General features: G+C 31.0%; 1 protein-coding gene across 1 annotated transcript in view; it reads right to left on the bottom strand.

The window, feature by feature from the left end:
* LOC141550862 (fibrillin-2-like) overlaps positions 1–24,309 on the bottom strand; it is a 120,424-nt gene that overhangs the window by 19,270 nt on the left and 76,845 nt on the right. The window contains 6 exon segments of the mRNA XM_074281944.1: positions 7,110–7,341; positions 12,005–12,124; positions 14,501–14,620; positions 15,287–15,412; positions 19,028–19,234; positions 22,283–22,408. Of these exon segments, the coding sequence (XP_074138045.1) occupies positions 7,110–7,341; positions 12,005–12,124; positions 14,501–14,620; positions 15,287–15,412; positions 19,028–19,234; positions 22,283–22,408 (931 nt within the window).

Here is a 24,309-nt window from a genome sequence, read left to right as displayed (position 1 = left end):
AATTTTAATAGTAAGTTTCTCTGATAAAGGCCTTATTTTTATAAAATACAAATCCACTCTTATTAAAAAACATGAAAACAGAAGAACAAATGTAACTTTCCTTCAAGTGGCTTAGTAGTATTTATCTAAAGGCAAGAGCTATCTATCCTTCATGATGATAATAAGCTAGAAGTTTTTTCAATAGGATCAAAGACAGAGCAAGGTTGTTCATTATTATTATTATTTTTCTATTTGATATTGTACTAGAAATGTTAACTGTAAGAATAGGAAAGTAAAGAAATTAGTATAGGTAAAGGGAAAACAATATCAGTTCTTATAAATGATAAAATTACTTAAAAGAATCCTACAGATTTCACTTAAAAAAAAAACAGAAACAATGTACTTCAGCAAATAGGATTTAGACCCCCATAAGTCCTCAGAATTCCTGCATATTAACTAACAAAATCCACTAAGACAAACATTAAAAAATCCAGTTTAAAAAATATTGCCAAGACCCATGTACGAATGATATGAACACTCTTTATATGAAATTATACTCTTTATATGAAGAAAAGCAGATTTCAATAAGTAGAGAATTATTTCATGGATAGGCTAATACAGTATAGCAAAAACAATAATACTGTGTAAAACAAATTATGTATTCAGTGCCATACCAAAAAAAAAAAACATCAAAGAATTACTATATAAATTTTTTAAATATAAAAATTCATCTAGAGAAACAAAGATCATGAATAACAACAGAATCAAATAATAAAATGGAAAGTAGATAGAGCCTATTGATTTTAACCTATCCTACAAAGCTATAATCACTATGATAAGACTATACACAGTACATTATACAAAATGCTTGACTGGATGAATCAAAAGTTAGAAATTAAAACTGTTGGGAGAAACAGTCTTATACAAATAATATCACTCTGATGGCAGAAAAGCAAAGGAATTGGAAAATATCTTGATCAGTGTGAAAGAAAAGATTATAAATGCTGAAGAATAAATAAAAATAAAGTTAAAACTTTAAGTTAAAACATCAAAATACCAAAGATCTGTTCCTATCAAGGGAGAGGAAATTGAAGTAGTGCCACCTTTTATAGTCTTAAGCTCTAAGATCAATCACAACAGACAGCAACTGCAACCATGAAATTAAAAATATAATTTATTCCTTGGATTAAAATCTATGGCAAATCTATGACAAATGGCTGGCATACTAAGATGTATTCACCTTTCTAACAAAGCTATGTTTTTTCCAATAGCAAAGTATGGCTGTGAGAATTAGACTATAAAGAAAACCAAGTCCTAGAAAATTAATGCTTTTGAATTGTAGTGAATTGAGAAGAATTTCGAGAGTCCAAGAGATCAAATCAATCAATACTTAAAGAAATTAGTTCAGACTGTTTACTGGCTTTTGTGGTAGCAAAGAATTGGAAATGATGGGGTGCCCATCAATTTGGGGAACAGCTGAGCAAGTTATGATATGTGAATGTTAAAGGATAATATTATGTTGTAGGAAATGATGAATGAGATGGTTTAAAAAAACACAGAAATTCTTGTTTATACCCATGCAAAGTGACGTGAACAGACCCAGAGCAATTTATGCTATAACATCATTATGAAGGAAATCAATTTTCAATTCTAAACCACATAATAATCATAATAATCTAAACCACATAATTCCAGATAGAAAACTAATACATATTTTTTCTTCCCCCCACCTTTTTTTTTAAACATGGCTAATGAGGAAATTTGTATAGCATGGCTCTGTGTGTGTGTGTGTGTGTGTGTGTGTGTGTGTGTGTGTGTGTGTTTGCTATGCTTTGTTTTGATGACTGGATGGGAGGAAGGTACATAAGGGAGAAAGTATTTTCACTTAGAAGTGAAAATACATAATTTTAAAAGGAAAGGTAGAGAAAAATGTTGACAACTGAGTAGAGGGTGGATGACATTGTGAAAGAACAGAAGAGACAATGTGATAGAATTAGATCTTTAGAAAGATTAAAGCTGGAAATATAAATTTGGGGATCAGATATGTAGATGTAATTGGACTTACGAGAAATGATAACTTTGCCAAACAAAATAGATAGTATAATTTAAAAGAAGAATCCCTAGAATGTAGTAGATAAGTAGGTAAAGATACCAAAGAAATAAATGTAAGTATTAGGAAAGATTTGCTCATGACCATCTTTAAGAGTATTTAGGAAGAAAAAAATCATAATATCAAATGGTACAAGAAAGATAAGAATTAAGAAAAAGTCATTAGATTTGGCAATTAACTGGTTATTTTAGAATGGACATAATTGAATGATAGTGCCAGAAATAAAATTGTAGGGGGTTTAGAATTGAAAGATACCAATTGTAATGGCTTTCTCAAGAAGTTTAGTATTAAAGGGAGGATTATCATACCATCCTCCCTTTAGCACAAAGAATGGTACAATGAGGAGAGGAGAAGGATGATTAGAAGAAGATCAATGTCAAAACAAGAAAACAAGTGATTTGAGTATATAGGAGAGCATAGAGTTGAACTGGCTCAGTAAGTTGAGGAAGAGTGCACATCAAGGTGATATTCTGGGAACAAACTGAAGAGCATTACATTGAGGGTCATGGTGTGGATGAAAAGCTTAGAGATCATTTAAGAGAAAGAAAAAAGAATAATAGAAGATTTTTATCACATAATAGAATTTCTGAGTTCACAAATACCAAGTGAAACACTCATGACTAATATCAAGATCAAGATTTTAAGTACCTCTGGTATAGCTGAGATAAAGTGAAAATGTTGGTCAAGGGAACTGCATTGAGTTAGGACTTGAGAAGTAAGGATATCTGTAAAAACAATGATATATGTTGAAGTCCTCTACTATGAGATCTTAAGTTGAGGAGGAAAGACTGAATCAATATTTGACTACATGGAGAAAGGAAGGAAAGTATCTTAAGAGGCCAATAATGCAGAGATTTAAAACTACAAGGATTTGGATTGGGTGATAAATCTGGATGATGTGTATCTCAAATGACTTTTATTTTGCTTATTGAAGAATGAGTGCATGCAAGTAAAAAAGGAGTTAGGGATACACTCATTCCCCCCACAACTACTAATAATTTGGGAGTGAGAGTATGACAACAGAATCATAAGTGTAAAATGGGTTTTCTTTCAGTTATTTCTAACTTTTCATAACTCTTATTTGGGAAATTCTTGGCAAAAAAAATAGTTGTAGTTCATCACTTCATTTTACAGATATGTAAATTGAGGCAAGCATGATTACATGACTTGTCTAAGGTCACACAGCTACTAAGTGTCTGGGGCCAGATTTAAACTCAGCAAGATGAGTTTTCTTCTCCAGGTCCAGCACTCTACACATTGTAACATCTATGCAACTATGAAATGGATCATAACAGTACATTTTAGTAATAGTCATTATTATGGAATGGTGAGGTGTCATCAGGAGTGAGCCAGAGCTCAGTGAAGGAAGAGATGAAAGATTAAGGTAAAAAGAAAGTGTTCAAGAGGAGATAGGGTTGAAGTGGCTACAATTAAAGGAAGTTAGGGATGGAAATGATGTTTTATATAGGCAATAGCAAGACCATGATCTCTGAGATGGTAATAAGAATACAAGGAATGAGCATATTAACTGACGGTGGAGTGCAGGCAGAGAGACATAAGTGGAGGCACACCTTTTGAGGTGTATAGGTCATCTCTTGAAAACTGGTGCTGGGTCCTGTGAAACCCAGATCTCTTTTCTTTTATGTGCAGCTTGGAAATTATGAATTTTTGGCAAGGCCTCACCTACTAAAATTATTTTCAAGTCTATGTGTATGCATAAAAATTATATCTGGGAGATTGTGAGTTCAGTCTGTGAAAATGCTATCAATTTATTTTGCTGAATTTGCCAGGATATTTTAGAATCTGTATTTATATCATATGGACTTGTCATTTGTTAGAACATCTAGGTCTCAGGTCCTTTTCTTGCTAGATATTTGAGGGTCTTTGTGGCCTACAATAATTTTTTTATGGTTTGTACCATTTCCTTGTATAAGTCTTTATTGATCACTAAATCCCAGCTAACTTAAAATAATAATCTTTTGTTTCATTTTGGTGGCAAAGGCCTGATCCTACATTACCATCATAAACTTTTTCATTTCCACATATAAATCTCCATGACTTGGTTGTTTTCTGACATTTTGGCAATTTTTCCCTTGGCTCTTAGCTTGTAGACTTCATCTGAAGGTAAATCATATTTGATCAAATGTATCAGTCTTTACTATTTCTTGGTAAAGTGATGTTTCTTTTTTCCAAAGTATTTCTAGATTTTTGACCTATTAAGAATGTGCTCTAAGAATAGAAATTTTTCTTCCTCCTTTCTGAGAAGAGAATGTTATTCTTTCTAGTTTCCTTAAGAGCAATAGATCACTTTTCATTAATGTAGTATGATTTTTTTTGTTAGTATGCTTTCCAAATCTGTTACGATTCATTTTATCCTGCTTAAAGTAGATGTTAGAGAGACTGATATTGAGGTATTAATTGCTTTATATATATATATATTCTCATTCAACTTTGATTTTAAGATATTAAGCATAAATGTGTGCAGCTATTGCCTTCTGTTTGATGTCTTTTCAAATATGGTTTGTCTCAAAGGTTCAAAATTCCTTTAAATTAGCATTATTTTCTGTTGGTTCAATGTAATCCGAGTTAAGTTTATAGTTTTCAGTCTCTCTTTTTCCTTAGAGTTCATTAAAAATTCAACACTTATCAAGTCTAAAATTACATTATGCTATTTTCACAACTGATCAGAGAAATGCAAATTAAGACAACTCTAAGATACCACTACGCACCTGTCAGATTGGCTAAGATGACAGGAAAAGAAAATGATGAATGTTGGAGGGGATGTGGGAAAACTGGGACACTGATGTATTGTTGGTGGAGTTGTGAAAGAATTCAGCCATTCTGGAGAGCAATCTGGAATTATGCCCAGAAAGTTATCAAACTATGCATACCCTTTGATCCAGCAGTGCTACTACTGGGCTTATATCCCAAAGAAGTACTAAAGAGGGGAAAGGGACCTGTATTTGCCAAAATGTTTGTGGCAGCTCTTTTTGTAGTGGCTAGAAACTCGAAAATGAATGGATGTCCATCAATTGGAGAATGGTTGGGTAAATTATGGTATATGAATGTTATGGAATATTATTGCTCTGTAAGAAATGACCATCAGGACGAATACAGAGAGGTTTGGAAAGACTTACATCAAGTGATGCTGAGTGAAATGAATAGAACCAGAAGATTGCTATACACTTCAATGCTGTATGAAGATGTATTCTGATGGAAGTGGATATCTTCAACATAGAGAAGATCCAATTCACTTCCAGTTGATCAATGATGGACAGAAATAACTACACCCAGAGAAGGAACACTGAGAAGTGAATGTAAATTGTTAGTACTACTGTCTATCTACCCAGGTTACTTATACCTTCGGAATCTAATACTTAACGTGCAACAAGAAAATTGGATTTACACACATATATTGTTATCTAGGTTATACTTTAACACATGTAAAATGTATGGGATTGCCTGTCATCCAGGGGAGGGAGTAGAGGGAGGGAGGGGATAATTTGGAAAAATGAATACAAGGGATAATGTTATAAAAAAAAATTACTCATGCATATATACTGTCCAAAAAATTTTATAATTATAAAAAAGAAAAATTCTCTCCAAAAAACCCCCCAAAAACCAAAAAAACAAAAAAACATTATGCTATTTTTAAAAAAGGAATTCAGAAGATGAAGAAATATATTATTGGTGCAGTTGTATAGCTTGATACTACCAAATGTAAATCAAGTGATTAATAAGGTTTTTTAATCTGACTCTGTTTAATGTGGAAGCTATACTTAATTCTACTTGGGAGAGATAATTAATTTTGGCCTAGACAAAATGATAATTGTTTAAATTGCCTGCCTGAAAAATGTTATATTTTACATCAATTGCTCATATTTTTGTGTTGGCATATTTTAAATTGAAAAATTTTCAGGAGAACATCAGTTTAAATTTGCATTATAGTTGGGTTAACTTTATATATTTGCAGTGCACCCCTAAGACATGAGTATGAAACCGAGTCAAAAGTTTTGTGGTACCTATTAAGGCAGAATTAACTTTTGGGCAGTTCTTTCAACAATTACTAAACCAATATGCCATTCTTTTTAACTCTGTAACTTTCTGACACAACTTTTTTGATGTTCAGGTAAGATATTTTCTTTCCAATTGTTTATAATTAATTTTGTGAATTTATATACTTATATAGAAAGCTGTGAATGCTTTATATACAAACATATTTCATCCCATGTTTATTAGAAATACTGGTGTTTTCATCTTTGGCTAAAAAAACAAAGAGATGTAAGACCTTCCATTAAGAAAGGCATGTGTCTAAGAGAAAGCTGGAAAAAGCTTTGCTAGCCATTGTTAAACCACTCAAATTTCTCAGGCAAAAATTATTCATCTTATCTGATCTCACCATTTTTACAGTATCTTAGAGAAACCAGGACTTCAATTCAACTCCCTTGATATAATTGTTTATTGTTCATGATATTAACAATACATAGAACTTCTATTTTTCATGATCTAATTTGCCTGCGTATTGTCTTGTTACCACATAGAATAGAATTTTCAAAGGCATCTTTTTTGTTGCTTTAAAATGGATGATATGGCTTTCAAATTTGGTATTGCTTATACTAGTTAGATACTATGTAATCTTCCACTGCCTTTCTACAGATATTCATAACTCTCTCAAAGTGCTTCTCATAGTTTCATGACAAGATGATCATCATGACAGTTTCAAGAAGCCCATCTTGCAACCCATATTGTGTCCCATTTATGCTTTAAATCTAAAGGAGTTTCAACTTAAACATTGCTGTTGTCTAGCATTTTGAGATTTCTTCTAGGTTTTGTGGTTATTATAGAAATCTTATGACACAGAGTCCTTACTTGGCAACAATCTTACTCTGCCATTCTTGACACCCTCCCTTGTCCATCATCAATGTTAGAATAACTTTTTCATATATTAGGTAGTGAGTCTTTTTTGGCATACATATAAAACAATACAATATTCTTAATGTTGTTGATGGGATTGTCTCACCCTTGTCTGACTCTGTAATGCCCAGGTGTGCAGCCACAAAGATAACCACCTTCCGTGTTGGAACAACCATAATTGCATGAGTTGTTTGTTGATGAATACTCATTCACATCACAATGTTCACTGGAAAATTGGTCAAAAGAGAATCCGCATGGACAAGTACACTTGTCACTTCCAAAAGTATTGTAGAAGGAGGCAGAACCACAAGCATTGGGATTGGTGCACTCATTCTCATCTATTTGAAAAACAGAGGACTATTATTCAGGAACATAATGTAGAACTATTAACTCCCGAAACTTTAAATTTTAAAAGAATGGGAGATTTTTATTCCATGTATTTCTAAGTCCATGAGGACTTTAGAAGTTTAAAAACTATGTCAATGTGATTGACATGAATACTCTTTATATTAGTTTCTCATTTGCAAATTATGCTAACATCCCTCTGAAAGAATTCGAGATTTACCTATTCAATAATTCCTCTTAAAATATAATTATTTCAGTTATTCTTTTCTCTTTGACAGAAGTATTCTTAACCTTCACTCTGTAGGGAGAAATAATGTAAGTGTTTTAAAGAAACTGAAGAGAAATTTTTATAACCATTTTCTTAATATTGCTTTGCCTACTTAAAGATCAGCCTTACATCAAGTGTATGTTTCTTAGGCTCATGAAAACATTAATGCACATTTACTACTAACAGCATAATAATGATGAATTAAATGAAAAGGGAGTTATTTTATATTTTTGATATGTCTTTAGGACCATTGACTACTTTTGACTTTGGGTACTATGATTTTCTACTTAATTATACAGAATATACAAATATATTTTGCATGCTTCTGGCAAGTATTATAATTAAAGTTTTCTTCTGGGGAAAATTTACATTTAACTTCACAAAAATTTTGTAATTTTTAAGTATTTATAGTAGATGATAAAATGTTTATTTAATATATTATTTGTACAGATTATTTTTCTTCTGTTACAAGTGGCCTATTTGCAGCTAGTCATTGGGAACACTTTTATAGAAGCACAAAAATTTTCTTGGAATATTTTCATTGTAACAATCTTCATTTAAAGAAGTGTGTCTAAGATGGAAGGAAAGAGGCAACAAAGTTCCTATAAATAAAGGATATAATTAATAAGAGAGTAAATACAATTTGCTAAATAATTCTGTATAGGAAAAGAGATTCAGAGGATAAAAAACAAATACCTACAACCTATAAAACAGTATTTCACTGCATTTAAGGTTTATTTTTTAAATTTTAAGAAACTATGCTGAACAGAAATACATTTGATATTATATTTAATGGATATAGTACTGGGTTTACTCAAAATACATTTTCTAATAATGTAACTTTACTGTGCTATAAGATCTTATATCTGAATGTAGCATCTTTTCTAATTTGCAATCTTCAATATTTACAGTGCAACAAAAATAAAACTATGGGGACATTGTTATTTTTTAAGCAAAGCTAGAAATCTTGTCAAAAATATTTAAGTAGGAGGTTAAATTATCATGTCAATAAATTGACTGTGTTGATTAGCTTTAAACATTCCACTTTTGGAAAGTATTTTATAAATTTTACAAGGAAACATTTAAGTATGTTTATTAAAATATTTTGTTATGAACTCTTCATTTATATATTTTTCCACATGATCATGACATATTGTAGAATAGAAATAAAACTTTTAGAAGATACATGAGGGCATAAGTTCACATCTCTCCTGACACATGCTTTTGTTTGACATGTGGTTATTGTCCAGTCAAATCCATCAAAGCTCTGCTGACATTTCTTAAGAGTCACAGAATCAAGTGTAAGTTGCTAACAAAGTAACAAAAAATTCACATGAAATAAGGTATTTCCTTTTAAATCAATGTGAAAATGAATGAGACCATTCATAGTAACTATTTTATGAGTAAAAATGTATACAAATTCTGAAAATTAGGGGAAATTGAAAATTATCTAACATTTTGCTTAATTCTTCATGTCAACACCTATAAACATTGTTCATTTTTTTGTAATATTGTGACATGATAAAATACCATTCTAGATCTGAAATTCAGTTTTATTATTATTTGATTAGTTTTCCCTAATAATGTTCACTAGCTATTGGAAGAACAGATATTGTCATCTTTTTTCTTAAACCTCTTTTTAAAAATCCTTCAGCATTTGAGATGAGAACCAAGATTGAGAATCAGTGATTTTTGCTTGTTTATTTGTTTGGGAGGTTCTCCTATAACTTTGACTTCTATATTTTTATTTCCTTTGCTGGTTGATCACCCATATCATGCCCCTTAAGTGTTGGAGAACCCCGAGACTCTCTCATCAACTGTTTTCTAAGTTTCTCTTTTTTGTGGCTGTATTGGCTCACAAATACATTTAATCATTTTTCTGTAACTAACAATAGAATCTAGACTAGTATTCGTAGGAGCTCTAGTTTTATGTATTTCCAAGTATCTATTGGATATTTCAAATCGAGTATTTCATAGCCATCTCAATTTCATTATGTTGCAAAGATAATTTTTCTGAAAACAAATCTTAAGGACTTTCCTATTTGCATTTTCCTAGTCTCTTCACTTTTACTACCTATCAGCTAGCAAATTTTATTGTTTATACTTCCACATATTCATAAGACTCATTTAAATCAGAGGGAATTAGCTTTAGATCAGGCCCTCTGTTCTTTTGTGGATTGTTGCAAAAACCTCCCAATTGGTCTCCCTGCCTCAAAAACCTTTCTACTTAACCTATCATTTACCTAATAACTAAAGTGATATGACTTCATGCATTCAACAAACTTTTGTGGCTTCCCTACTGCATTAATAATTGAATATTTAAATAACTCTACCTTTTAGTGTCCATTATCACCTGACTTTATTATATATTACTACACCTTCCACAATCTTGCTCAATTGGTCATCTTCTCTATCAAAACAAAATAACACTACTCACATTTATACCTTTCTTTGTGGTCTCATTAAAAAAGAGACAGAAAGAACAGAGACACAGAGACACACAAAGACAGACAAAAAGAGAGAACAAGCACCTGTCTTTTAATCTGAAACAATTGTGTAGGATTAAATTTAAATCAGTGTGATTTATTATTTTAGTAATTATTTATAAAATAATAATGTCAACATAAAATTATTATGTTTGAATGGTACTATTATATATGTATATGTAATTATACCATTGTATATAAAACTACATATATACATAAACAAATACATCCATATGTATGCAGAAATATTTTTATATGTGTATGTATACTGTCATTCCTTATGGAACTCCAAATGGAATTACTTATTGATGGAGTTGTATTTCTCCCAACATGTAACACCTTATCTTTCACATATTACATGCTTAACAAATGTCTTTTGAATTATTACCCACATTAGGCATAACCTGGAGATCACAAAACCTTAAGTGTTCATAGATAGATTTCAGGGAGTCTGTGATCTTTGAACATAGTTTGACCCCAAGCTCCCAAACATATAAATCACTAATTCCTAGCTCTTTAAACTTTCATTTTAGTTAGATACCTTATTTTAGAGGCAAGGTATTAATAAATAAATTAATTAACTTTCCCAGTCAGAAATACCTAGGTCCCATGACTCTGCCTGGTGAATATTTTACAAAATTTTATCATGTCTTTATTTAGGTAATATGTATGAGGACTCTCAAAGGATTTGGTCATTCATCTTTTCTATTCTTGGTATTACAGAATACCAATTCTTCCCAGATTCTTCCCAAATTGTTAGCCTTGAAATAATAACAGATGAGTAATTCTGGTTTTCCCAGGACAAAAGAATGATTTTTGATATTGAATCATCATCTTAATTTATAAACTATTGCTAGAGTAAAGATAGTTCTGTTGTGTGTTGTGTGTTTTTAGTCCTGAGAAATTATTTAAATCCTAAGAAATTATTGCACCCCCTAGCACACAGTATTTGACTGGCTTAATAAAGTTTTGAAGAGTCCACCAACAAATGAAAAGAAATCCATTTTTTGTTGAGTTTTCACTAGGAATGTGGACTATATTCGACTTGGTTGCTAAGATAGACATTTAATCTCTACATGGCTATTTTTCCTTTTTTTTTTGTTTAAATATATAATGTCTGATGTTTCATGTTACAAAATATGAATTGTCTTCTAGAAGATTTATAAATTTATACATATTCTAGGTACGTTCATAATCTTACCATATTTCTAAAAAGCAGCCTTTACATCAATATTATCAACTTAGTATACAAAACTGAATAAATAAATTATCAATGTTAGAAAGATTTCTACTTTTTTTGAAGTTGTTAACAGTTGTTGGAATTAAGTATACCAATTTTCTTTATTTATACTTAAATATTTTACATTTTATTATTTTAAAGAAAGGTATAAGTGATTGTATATGAAAGGGAAGGCCTGGACAATTCTTAGTATTAGTGTAAATTACCTTAAAATTTTCAATGAAGTAATAACATTGTAGCATAAATTCAATGATAATTGAATTTATATATATATATGTATTAATTTATATATATGGGTATATATAAAAATAAATGTAAGATATGATGTAAATTAAGATCAACATACTTGAAAAACTAAGATTATTTTTAAACTTTGATCTCTGTTTTTAAGGACTAAGAACTATGTAGTACACATTGATTCTTTAGTATTAACTTAGTAAAAAGGTGTTTTAGTATAAATGATATCCTTTGTAATCCTTTTAATAATTTTAATATATACTTTAATAATCTTTGTATGAACTTAAAATTTGTATTCTAAAAAAGTGATTCCTAGACCAAATAGGGTCCCTTAAAAACCTCTAAGTAGAACTTTTTAACTTGCTTGTTCTTAGAAGTATCTGAAACAAGGAAATTCAATTTTTCTAGAGGAATTATGTTCTTACCAACATACTGATTCCACTGATAATGTTGACTATAATCTTGTGGACAACCACACCTGTAAGCTTCAAGGGTGTTTTGGCAGCCATGCTGGTATTTATGGTTTTCATCACATTCATCTATAACTGCAAGAATAAGCCAACTAACATGAGAATCTGACCTATCATTTAATGTTCTTACAATTCAAACTAAATATATGACACAAATACAATTATTTTGTGAAGAAACTGAGGCACTGATTTAAAAAAAAACTGCATTGTGGTAACATTGAGAATACCACCCATATATACAAACAAATAATTGAATATTAATTTTAGCAAATCATCTGTTGACAATAACATTTTATGGCATTTATGTTACACTGTATTTTGTTATTAAGATAAATATATCTTCATTACATATTTTATTAGTTTTAAAAATAATTATCACATGAATCTTACTTTTAAGAAAATACAAACACATATTGACCTCAAACTTGTAGGACAAATTTCTTCAACAATTAGATATCAGTTTCATTAGAACATTTTTTTATTTGGAAACAATATTAGGAAGTTTTACAGATTAGGTCTTATGGAAAATAAGAGCAAAAATTTATTAAAGAAAAGGCACCCCTTAAAAAGCAGAATTTACCAATTGGAAAAAGAGATACTAAAACTCACTGAATAAAATACCTTAAAACTTAGAATATGAGAAGTGGAAGTTAATGACTCCAAAAGATAGCAAGAACTAATAAATGAAAAAATGGAAGAAAATGTGAAACATCAGCCAGATTTGAACTCAGATGGTCAATCTTCCTGAATTCATGCCAGGAACTGTGGTTTGTTTCTACACTAAATTCAAATCTAAGAAAGAAAATAAAGTGGTAAGATAATGAATTCTGAGTGAGTTTAAAACTGTATGTTGGATTACTGTACAAAATGTTATAGTTAACTAAAATTTAACATACAATCTTTTAAGATTGGAGAACTCAAAACTAATATATTCTTGTTTATTCCAAGTCTTTTAATACTTCATTTAATCAAATTATAGGAGAATACAATTAGAAGCAAAATAAAAAATAAAAAACTTCTAGCAAAATGCTTATTATAGACAGGTAACTCTGTCTACCCTACCTTTTTTTCTTTGTCAAATACCCACCTAATCTAAAATAATAAATTATTTTGATATATTTATATCAGTTCTCATGGATTAAGAAAGATAGATGGTCATAAGTGCTTATGATTAAATGTAGATTTTTTTAAAGTAACAAAAAAATGAAGTCTCTCATCTTTGACATTTTTTTTTTTTTTTTTACCAATACAGGCAGTATTAAGTTGTGTGAATCCAAATGCGCATTTACGTAGAAACCCTCCAAGGTACTGACAGAGAAATTGACAATTGTGTTGTTTGGTTTGACATTCATCAAGATCTGAATGTAACAATTCTAGTCATATTATTTTTATAAAAGCAGATGCACATCTGTATCATAGTGGTCTTTCCACATTTCACTAAAACTTTTACAAACTTCCAGTTGTATTCAATAAGTAGCTTTTTTCTCCTGTTATATAAAAATACAAATGGCAATTTATATTACAGTAATCTTATTTCTTAGGTCAGTGTTTTAGCATATTTGTTGAACTTAACTGAATTAAATATTTAGTTTCATAGTTCAAGCCAACTGAATCAAGAGAACAATATTTATCTTGCTTCATGTGTTTTCTTGGAATAAGGACATGGTCTTCATAATAAGCTTCCTTTGGAACTGCTCATATATCCAGGAGTTCTTTTTGACAGTGAATAAAAACACTCCACTCTCTGCCACAATAAGCAACACTTACAATTCTTTAAACATATTCATCTTTCATCATCTTATCTATATGCTCTATCCTCTTCACCTTCACCTCTAAGTTTTGACATGAACCTCAAGTCTCAGCCCTAATTTCACTTGCTTCAGGAAGTCTTTTCTACCTCCCTCCCCCAGCTGTTTCCCCTCTTAAAGTGCCTTCCATCTACTTTGGATATATCTTCTATCTACCTATATATTTATATATTTTCTGTCTTATTAGAATGTAAGTTCCTTGAGAGCAAGAACTTTCTTTGTGTCCCTAGTAAATGCTTATGATTATTGATTAAATCTTCATCAGCATTTAAATAACAACTTTAAAAGTATCAAACTAGTTATTTGGAAGTCTGTATTATAACAAAATTCAAAATAGAAAAGAGGGTGATAAATTATATATAAGGATGCCTACAGATCCCATAGTGACTTAGAAAACCACATAACATTATTATTTTATTGCATTTTATTTTAAAAATATTTTCCAATTACATTTTAATCTGATTTAGGTTTTATTCAGGAATGTTGGGCTTACCTGAATATTTGATATTTTTGCTATACACTTATCTAGGTTGATTTCATCAAGTTTTGATTTCTGAAGTTAGAAAATCCTTAGGACTGTCCTATACGGAAGTTCTTTTATAAATGAAAAAAAAATTTAAATAAAGCAAAACTTTCATTTTACCTCTATAAGTCTTTCCATCTTCTTGCAGGATATATCCTTGAGGACAAGAACACTGATAACTACCATCAGTGGTTTTACAGACAAAATTGCAAGGTTTAAAAGGGGAATACTCATCAAGATCTAAGGAATGAATGAATAAGTAGCATAAATATTAACTACTAGTTAAAAAATACAAATTACATCTCTCCAAATCTGTTCAATTTTAAAGAACTGTAGGGCATTAGAGTTAGCTTCTAATAGTAAAGAAATTTGAAATTATATAAATCAAATAACAAATGTCTAAACTCTTTGAGCAAGAAACTTGATTATTGGGCTCATATTGCAAGGAAATTAGATAAGAATCTAAAAGATAAATAATAAAATAGGTAAATCAGTGGATAAGAAAATCCAATCGCTATCACACACAAAAAATGTTGCTAAGTATTAGAATCATAGTAGATATCCATCAATAGGGGAATAGATTCAGCAAATGAAATAGAATATTACTATACTACAAAAAATAACGTTTGTAATGTAAACATTTCAGTAGAAAATATAGTATTATCACATTATTGTTTTCTATTTGTTCTGTTTCAAAATTTATTCCTAAATTTTACATGTAAGAATGCAACCATTTGCTTGCACTGGAGCACTAGTTGAATACAGCTTATTCAATCTAAGAATTGTAAAAAGGAATAGTCCCATTCTGTTCTATGACAGAACTTACATTTCAATAGTCAGTAAGATCAAATGATTTGCAGGAAATGTGTCAATCAGCAACCAGAGGGAACAGTTAATAGAGCTTACCTACACAGCTTGTTCCACTTGTGTCAGCTGTATAGACTACATTGCAGAAGCATCTGAATGAACCCACAGTGTTAATACACTGACCATTATTATTCAAGTTTCGCATGACTTTATATTCATCTCCATCTGTAGAGAAGGAAAAATTAGTTGAAGTACATGAAATAAATACATTTTCTGACCTGTGAAGATAGAACTCTGAAACTGCATAAAAATATTTTTATTGAATCCATCTTTAGCATTTGTTATTACTAAATTAATTAAGAGAGACAAGCAACATTCTCCAGAAAAGGCTTAATTTACATTTATTAAAAATAAAATCTATTTCCCAGCAGAAAATTGACAGAGATGAATAGGATGTTTGCAAGGAATAAAATCCACATTATTAATAAAACATGAAAAATATTTCAAATAATTTAAGAGAAAATGCAAATAAAAATAACTCAGGTTACACCTCTTATCTGTCAAAAAAAATGAAAAAGTAAAATGACAAATGTTGGAAAGTTTACAGAAAAACCTTGTGTTGCTGGTGGAGCTGTGAATTAGTCTAAGTGTTCTGGAAAACATTTGGAAGCCAGTCTCCAAAGTCTCTAAACTGTGCATGTCCTTTGACTTAAATGATACAAGTTCACTAGGCCTATACCAGAAAGAGATTAAAAAAGAAATGCATACAAAAATATTTATGGCAGCTCCGTTTTTATTTTTTATGGGCAAAGAAATGGAAACCAAGAAGCTACTCAGAGAATGGCTAAATTATGTCTGCGGTATTTGACCTATACTTTTTTCAAGTTAATATTCCTTTCATTTACATAAATGTACTGATTATGAAAAATTAAAATAGATCTTAAAATACAGAAATGTTGAAGTATTTTTCATGTTTTTTAAAATTTGATAATATAGTTTTAGATTTGAAACTAAGTACATTTCCTTCTGATTTTTCATTATTTCATTTGAGATTTTTAATCTTTTATTTCTCCTGAACCATTATTATGTTTTCCTTAATTGGTATGATAATCCCTTCATTTAATGATTAACAATATCATTTTTACCATTGATTGATTTATGAGCAATTAATTTTTAAAAACTATTTAGATCTGTTTTTGTGATTAAGTAGACTCTCTCTTTTTGTTGGGTATTATTAGTAACATGCAAAATGCTGATGAATTCTGTGAATTCATTCATTTATTTTTATTTGTTATAGAGTAATTTTTATTTTTAATAGATTTTTATTTTTCAAAATACACACAAATATAGTTTCCAACATTTTTCCTTGCAAAAGATTTGTTTTCCATATTTTTCTGCCTCCTTCATTACCTACCCCCCCTTCCCCTAGACAGGAAGATTAAATATGAAATTCTTATAAATATATTTCCACATTTATCATTATGCACAAGAAAAATCAGATGAAAAAGGGGAAAAATAAGAAAAAAGCAAACAACAACAGAAGATGAAAATACTATGTTGTGATTCACATGAAATCCCCACAGTCCTCTCTTTGGATGCAGATGGTTCTCTCCATCACAAGTCGATTGGGATTGGCCTGAATCACCTCATTGTTGGAAAGAGCCACAATCAGGGAAGTACAAAACTGGGAAAAAGATTTACACTCAGTGTTTCTGATAAAAGTCTCATTTCTAAAACATACTGAGAACTGTGTCAAATTTATAAGAAAGAAGTCATTCCCCAGGTGATAAATGGTAAAAGGATATGAACAGACAATTTTCAGGTAATGAAATTAAAGTCATCTATAGTCAAATGAAAAAATGTTCTATATCACTAGTGAGTAAGGAATTGCAAATTAAAACCTTTACCTTTAATACCTCTCTGATTGGTAAGATGACAGGAAAAGATAATGATAAATGTTTGGGGGGATCTGGGAAAACTGGGACACTAAAGCATTATTGGTAGAGAGTTGTGAAATGATTGCACCATTCTGGAGAGCAATTTTAAAAATTAACTACTGCATGAATAGTATTAACAAATAATTATGAAAGGAGTATGCCTTCATCTTAACCTTAACTACTAAGATGTCTCTAAATTGCACCTGAAAAGGTAGAACTAGTGGTTTATGATGGAGAGGAAATGTAGGCTAGGAATAGCATACTCTAGTGCCAGTCAAAAGAATAACAAAAACAAACCTGGAGACAAGAGTAATATGAAAGACATGATATAAAGATGAGTGATATTGGAGAGGTACCATTTGTGAAATAGAGGTTGGGAGTATGTTAGGACTAAGTTTTCTTTCCTAGTTTTCCATTTTTCTTTCCTAGAACTCCAAGCTTGATGATTAATGTTCAGATTATTGCAAAGGCATTTGAGGATTGTTTCTTTATTTTTGGTGACACAGGATATATAAGAATTGAACTTGATCCCAGCTTTTATTTATAGCTATGTTAATCCATGTAATTGCAGGTAGCATTTAAAATAAAATTTAAATGGCTGAATGTAGTGGTATAGACTTAAAGAGTTCCTGCTGCTGGGGAGACAGCTTTTAGCTATTTAGTAGGCCTAAAACTGAGTGAACTTAGCTCCAGAAGTAAAGCTGCCTAAGGACAGTTTCGTTGGACCAACTTGGAAAAGCAGTGCAAGCCAAAGCTTCTGTGCTGATCAGTATTGGAATTCACTGCTGTTATATTAGCTCCTATACTTCTAGCCAGAGCAAGATAGCACTAACATTTCAAAAAAAAAAAAAGTTAAAACTAGAGGAAAAAGTGAAATCAAATCAAAGAAAAAAATAACCACCCATAAACAGAAATGTATCTTCAGTAAATTACAAAGTATTTAAATGTTATCAGCTTAATGCTCCTTATCACTGAAACATCAAATTTGGAGTGCAGTGTACTTGTAATCCATTATTTGACCTATTTTTTTTTAAACTAAATATTCACATGCTCACATTTATATACATATTTATATATACACTCTAAATAGGCTTCCTAATTAAATTTAATAATGTAAATGTGATTTACGATTATTTATTTCTTCTACATAAGGACTTTCTCCATAGTGGCTTCAACATATTACAGGTTGGGATTTCTAGGGGAGTTTGCAGAAGCAGTAATGACATGAGAAGGCTAACAAGATGATACAATAAAGGTTAGAAACTCATAAATGCATAAAATATATTCATAATATTATATAATAGATTGTATAATAGTATCATAATGCAGTACAGTATTCTCAAATTTATTTCATTTTTAAATTTTTCTTGTTTTGTATTGTTAAAATACCTTTTTATTTTTCCTTGGCATTGATCTACACATAGCCTATGACCATACTTAATGTAAATTTTACAATAAAGTACTGGGTACACTCCATTAAAAAAGGAAAAAAAAAATCAAACTTCTCTGATATGAAGAGAGGTCCAAAAATTTTTACCCAGATCATAATGGCTCCATGACCCTATGATATGTAAGAAATAATTGTACATAATGTTTTTGAGCATATCTAAATTACTAATGGATGAAACATTTAAAGGTATTTGTTATATTGAAATATTACATTACTTTTATGTAAACAGAAGATGCTTATTACAAAAAATATTTAATAAAAACAGTCCTACTTGATTTTTTACTTGTAGAATATTGTTAGCAGTTAGTTTAATTAGTTTAAATTTACCATATCTTTTTAAAGAAATATAAGAAAATTTATTGAAATATAAAATAATAAAACAGTTTCCTTTGAATATTTTAAATATTTAAAATAAGATATTTGTCAATAGTGAACTAGGATGTAGATTCATACCTCTTTCATCTGTGGCATATCCTAGACCATGAGGACAAAATTTTTTGTACTGGGTAGTTACAGGAAGTGGGCAAAGTTCATATTGGCCACTGCAGTCCCATCCTTCATCACAGCAACACTCTGACTTTGTGACAATGCTTTGGCAATTGGAGGCCATGTGACACATGGAGTGTAGAACTTCAGCAAAGCAGAATCCTCTTCTGTTTTCTACATGAATAAAGTGGAGGAAAAATGCAATCACCATAAAGGCCCATGATTTTTATTATCAATGTTTAATATATCTGTCAATGATTGTTGTACAAAAATGTTTTGCAGTCAGTATTTTTGCTTTAATTATTCCTGTCTTCAAAAAGTTTCCCAAGGACACTTAAGAAACTAATAGATCACAGAATTTTTTTTTTATTTGAGATAACAAAGATTATAATTTTTGTTTCAGTTTTAGGATGGTGTTGATATGGATACAGTATGGGAAGTTAATACATTTAAGCACAAGGATTACTGGGTGCTCCTTAAAGTTTAAAAAAAATAACAAAAATAAAAATAACTAAAACCAAAACAAAAAACCTTTTACCAAAAAAAATTTACTAGATTTGACTGTGATAAGGTAGTTCATTACTTTTTAATAACCACTCCAAAAGAACTCCCAGGAACTTGTTGTTACCTATCATATTTTCTTGATCCTTTACTCATATCCCTTCATCACACTGATTCTTCTCAGTAGAGGCAAAGAAAGGTTTGTTGTTTTAAACTTTCATTATTTTCACTAAGATGATACTATTTTACTTCCTCTATATTCCCTAAGAATACACCATCTCCAGGCAAAGAATAATTTAAACTAGCTAAAATAAAGTCCATTGGAAAGGATGGCAATATTCAGGTTGTTTTTGAACCACTAACTAATGGAGTTAATCGGTGTTCTTTCCCTTGCCCTGAAAGAAAACTCTTACCAGAGGGAAGATTATATGTGTGTGGGATATCTGCTGTGCAGGGGTTTTGAGTTAGTTTGTAATGAGTGTGAAAGGCTCCTGGGAATAGAGACGTCACAATGATGTTGTCTCAACCTTCTGCAACTAGAAGAGCAATTTGAAACTAAAAGGAGAGCTATCTGGGCAGAATGGTTGCTACTTACCTTTTCATTTAGAAAAAGTGAAATTTTTGCTGGCCCTATTATCTCCTCCCTCCTCTTTCCAATGATCAGGAAATTATATATTAAGTCCAAAATCTGTGCTTTATTAAAAATATGTTTATATATATGGAAAACTGATACAAATGTGATAAGACAACACCAACATTTTTTTAAGTATTTCAATATTGGGAACAGTAAGTGAGAGACAGGAACAAAGGCACTAAAACAAAAAAAATCGATTCACTGTCTGAAGTTGCTAGGAATTTTTTCTCTGGAGTCTCTGGCATAAAAAAGAATCTTATTGATTTATGTTTAACTTCATAGTTTGAGAGACTAGCAAAGTCAACCAAAAAATTAATATGTTTGTATGCAGAAAGAAACTGGAGATAGAGAAAGAGTAGAGCTCACAAGTGGAGAAGTTTAACTTTGGCAATAGAACTCTTAAAATGAGAGGAAAAGAGATCAGTGAGAATAGTAAGATTATAGGATCACAGATGAGCTGGAAGCAATGGCATACAATTCTCTCATTTTACAGATGAGTAAAATTTCTAAAGAAATTATTGACATTCAATTTAGAAGTTCTCAGAATGTCAAAAAAGAGATTTCTCTAATCTGAAACATTTCTGGAAAAAAGTATGTTTTGCAATGTTCTTTACAAATAGTCATGGTGTGTTCACTGGAAATCTATCATTTATAAGGAACCCATTATATTTTGAACTATTGTTTTATTTTGAAACTCAAAGTATGGAATATATGCTTTAATGAATAAGTAAGTATTCATTCAATTCATTAAGTGTTCATTTAAAAGGACATCTATCTGCTTTAACATGATTGTTGATTTTATAAACAATATAAACAATATGCCTCCCTGATATGTTCCAAGTACCCTGATCTGCATGTCTAGTTTCATCAACCCCTGGGGGTAGACTGGTTTTATTCCTATGCTAGTATGACAAACTAGCCTTCTATATTTTCTTATGTGATTTATATTAGTGTCATATAGTTCCTATAACAAAGACTTAATTTTGCAAAGCCTATTAAGAGTAGAATGAAGAACACCAGCAAGAGTTGTTGTAACGTGCTGTTGTCTCCAGAAGCTGCTGATGGCTCTCTGGGAGGAGATCTGCTGTGTCAACTCAAATCTCTCTGACAGATTCTTCTTCCTGTAGAGAACCGTTGTCTCCAGACAGTTGCCATTAACTCTTGTCCAGAGAAGTGACTTCCCTTCCTGCAGAGAGCCGTGTCAAGCCTGGTCTAAAGCAGAGACTATCTCTGGAGTGCTGTCCTCTTTATCCTCCCAGAGAATGGGCGTGGGATAATGCAAGGGCTTCTGGGAAGAACCACTTCAACCAATGAACTTGCTCTTCCCAAACACACAAGCTCTTCCCCAGGAATTCACAAGTCAAACTACCAGAAAAGGCCGGAACTAGAAAATTGTCAAGTACCGACTTAGCACTTAGTAATAACCCAATATCTCTATCACTTAGTAAGAACCTAACAAGTTGTAGTTGGTCTTCTGCTTCTCTAATCAGGAAGCAAAAATATTTGAGTATATTCTTTATATTTCTATTAATTGGTCTTTTACTTGTAATCTATGATTATACATTATTTCTACATCCCTCATAAGGCTATCAATTGCAGTTTGGGTTAAGAAGCCAGGTGCAAATGACCTAATCTAGGTTATCAACCTATTTTACATCCCAAATTACTTGAATGAGAAAAAAAGAAAAATCAACTATTGCAGATGGGAAGAGATGAAATCTAATAATAATTGTTATCATCATAGCATTTTGCAAATCAAACCTGGAGTAATAAGAGAACTCATGACATTGGAAGTAATGTAATTTGCCAACAGATCAGGCAATGACAGTGGAATTAGAGACTTGAGGGGAGAGGGTATGGAACTGTCATTGTGCTATATATTGTAGGTAATCAATTACCGATGATTAGAAGAACTTCCATGAAGCACTGAGAGCCTAATTGAGGTCAGGAAGCTTGCATTTTTAGTGTATTCAATACATTTAACAGCCTTATAATTATTTTCCATTAATTCTATATGTTCAGGTATGTGTGTGTGTGTGTGTGTGTGTGTGTGTGTGTGTGTGTGTGTATGGTTTACAGCAACTTACCAAAACAATCAATGCCTGATGAACTTGACTGGAATTCTTCATTACATTCACACCGGTAGCTCCCAACAATGTTAACACAATGACCATTTTCACAGTTTCCTGACTTTGTCCAGTATTCATTTTCATCTTCAGAAAAACATCATGCAAACAAAATAGAGATAGTAATTCATGATCAAAAAATTTTGGCAAAGTATATTGACCTAAGATTTTGTTTTGGCATTTCTGTTTTGAGTTAGCAGCTTTGCTAATGAAGGATACATTATTAACAAATTTCAAGTAAATAATTTCTTATTTTTAAAATTATTTTAAGCACTTTTATCTTTTCAAATTTTGATTTCCAAATTGTCACCCACCTTCCAACCCCATCTCCCACCCACTGAGATAAGGCAAGCAACTATGACAATTATACATGTGAAATTTTGCAAAACTTATTTCCAAGTTAGCCATTTTGAAAAAAAAAAGCAAGAAAAATAAAGTGAGAAAATTATACTTCATTTTGTACTCAGAATTCATCAGTTCTCTATTTTCATCATGGAGTCCTTCAGAATCATCTTTGATCATTATACTGATCAGAGTAACTAAGTCTTTCATAGTTAATCATCACTACAATAATGCTGTTACTGTATAAAATGATCTAGTTTTTCTTTTCAATTTGCATCAGTTCATAATAGGTATTCCCACTTTTATTCCCCTGAAACCATCCCCTTTGTCATTTAATCCAACTTGTTCAGCCATTCCCCAATTTGTGGGCATTTGCTCAATTTTAAATTCTTTGATACCACAAAAAAAGCTGCTATAAATATATTTGTAGATGTACGTACTTTTCCTTTTTTCTTTGATTTCTGGAGTATACATAAAGTAGTGGCATTGCTCAATCAAAGGGTATGCAGAGTTTTAAGCCCTTTAGGCTCCAACATGGTTAGACTAATTCTCAATTCCACCAATAGTTTATTCATATATTGATTTTCTCTTATTCCCTCCAGAATTTGTCATTGCTAGACATGAAATGGTATCTAAGATTTTTTTTATGTTTGACTAATATTACTATAGATCTGATTTCATATGTAAACTTTTATTCATATCTTTTAACCATTTACAAACTTTAGCTCATTTTTATAAATTTAAATATTTCCACACTCAGTATATCAATGTAGAGTATATGAGGTCTTTATTAGAGGAACTAATTTAAAATTTTTTTGAATTATTCCATATTTTATCTTTTAGGAAAATGTAGTTTTCCTGGTTATCTTTTAAAATTTTTTTCTTTGATTTTTCTTTTGTCTGAGATCATGATGGCTATACCCTACATTTTTTTTCCTTTTTTTTTTTTTTAATTTTTTTTTTGGTAACTTGCCCAGGGTCTCCTAGCTGTTAGTAACAAGTGTCTTCAGGCTGGATTTGAACTCAGTTCCTTCTGACTTCAGGGCTGGTGCTCCATCCACTGTGACATCTAATTGCCCCATTTTTTTTAAAGAAAATTAGATTAAGCTTCAATTTTTTTTTACAACTTGGCAGGGTTAATTATGTGTATCTTTCCATTTCAAGAGTGTCTCTTGTTAAAACAAACAAAACCAACCAACCATATTGTTGGGAGAGGATTCTGGGAAGGTGTGGATTAAATCAGAAATTTCTACATTTTCCAGATATCCCCACAAATTAGACAAAATAGTTTGTAAGGGCTAACTTAGAACTGTACAAATAAACAAGAGATAGAAAAGAACAGCATGGCAATCAGAGAAGATATCAGGATGGAGATTTGGACTTTGTGAAGTGTAAACACTTCCATGCTAGTTCCACTGAAGCAACAAGCACTGGGCTAGCTAGTTGGTGGGTCTTTGCTCCAAGCCACAGAGGAATTTTCACCTCCCAGACAGTGTGGGGAGTTGGATGTCTCTGAGAGAACTGTGCTAAGGAACACCATTCCAAGATGAGGCCCTGGACAGAGTGAAGAAAAAATGGAGTAGGGATATTGCTAGCATGGACACTTACATGAGGGTATAATTCTTGATTTGGGGCTTGAGGCTGAG

Source organism: Sminthopsis crassicaudata, chromosome 1, assembly GCF_048593235.1.
Source record: "Sminthopsis crassicaudata isolate SCR6 chromosome 1, ASM4859323v1, whole genome shotgun sequence".
In the NCBI taxonomy this organism is placed as follows: domain Eukaryota; kingdom Metazoa; phylum Chordata; class Mammalia; order Dasyuromorphia; family Dasyuridae; genus Sminthopsis; species Sminthopsis crassicaudata.
The sequence above is the reverse complement of the archived record's forward strand: the minus strand, read 5'-3'. Positions and strand labels throughout refer to the sequence as shown.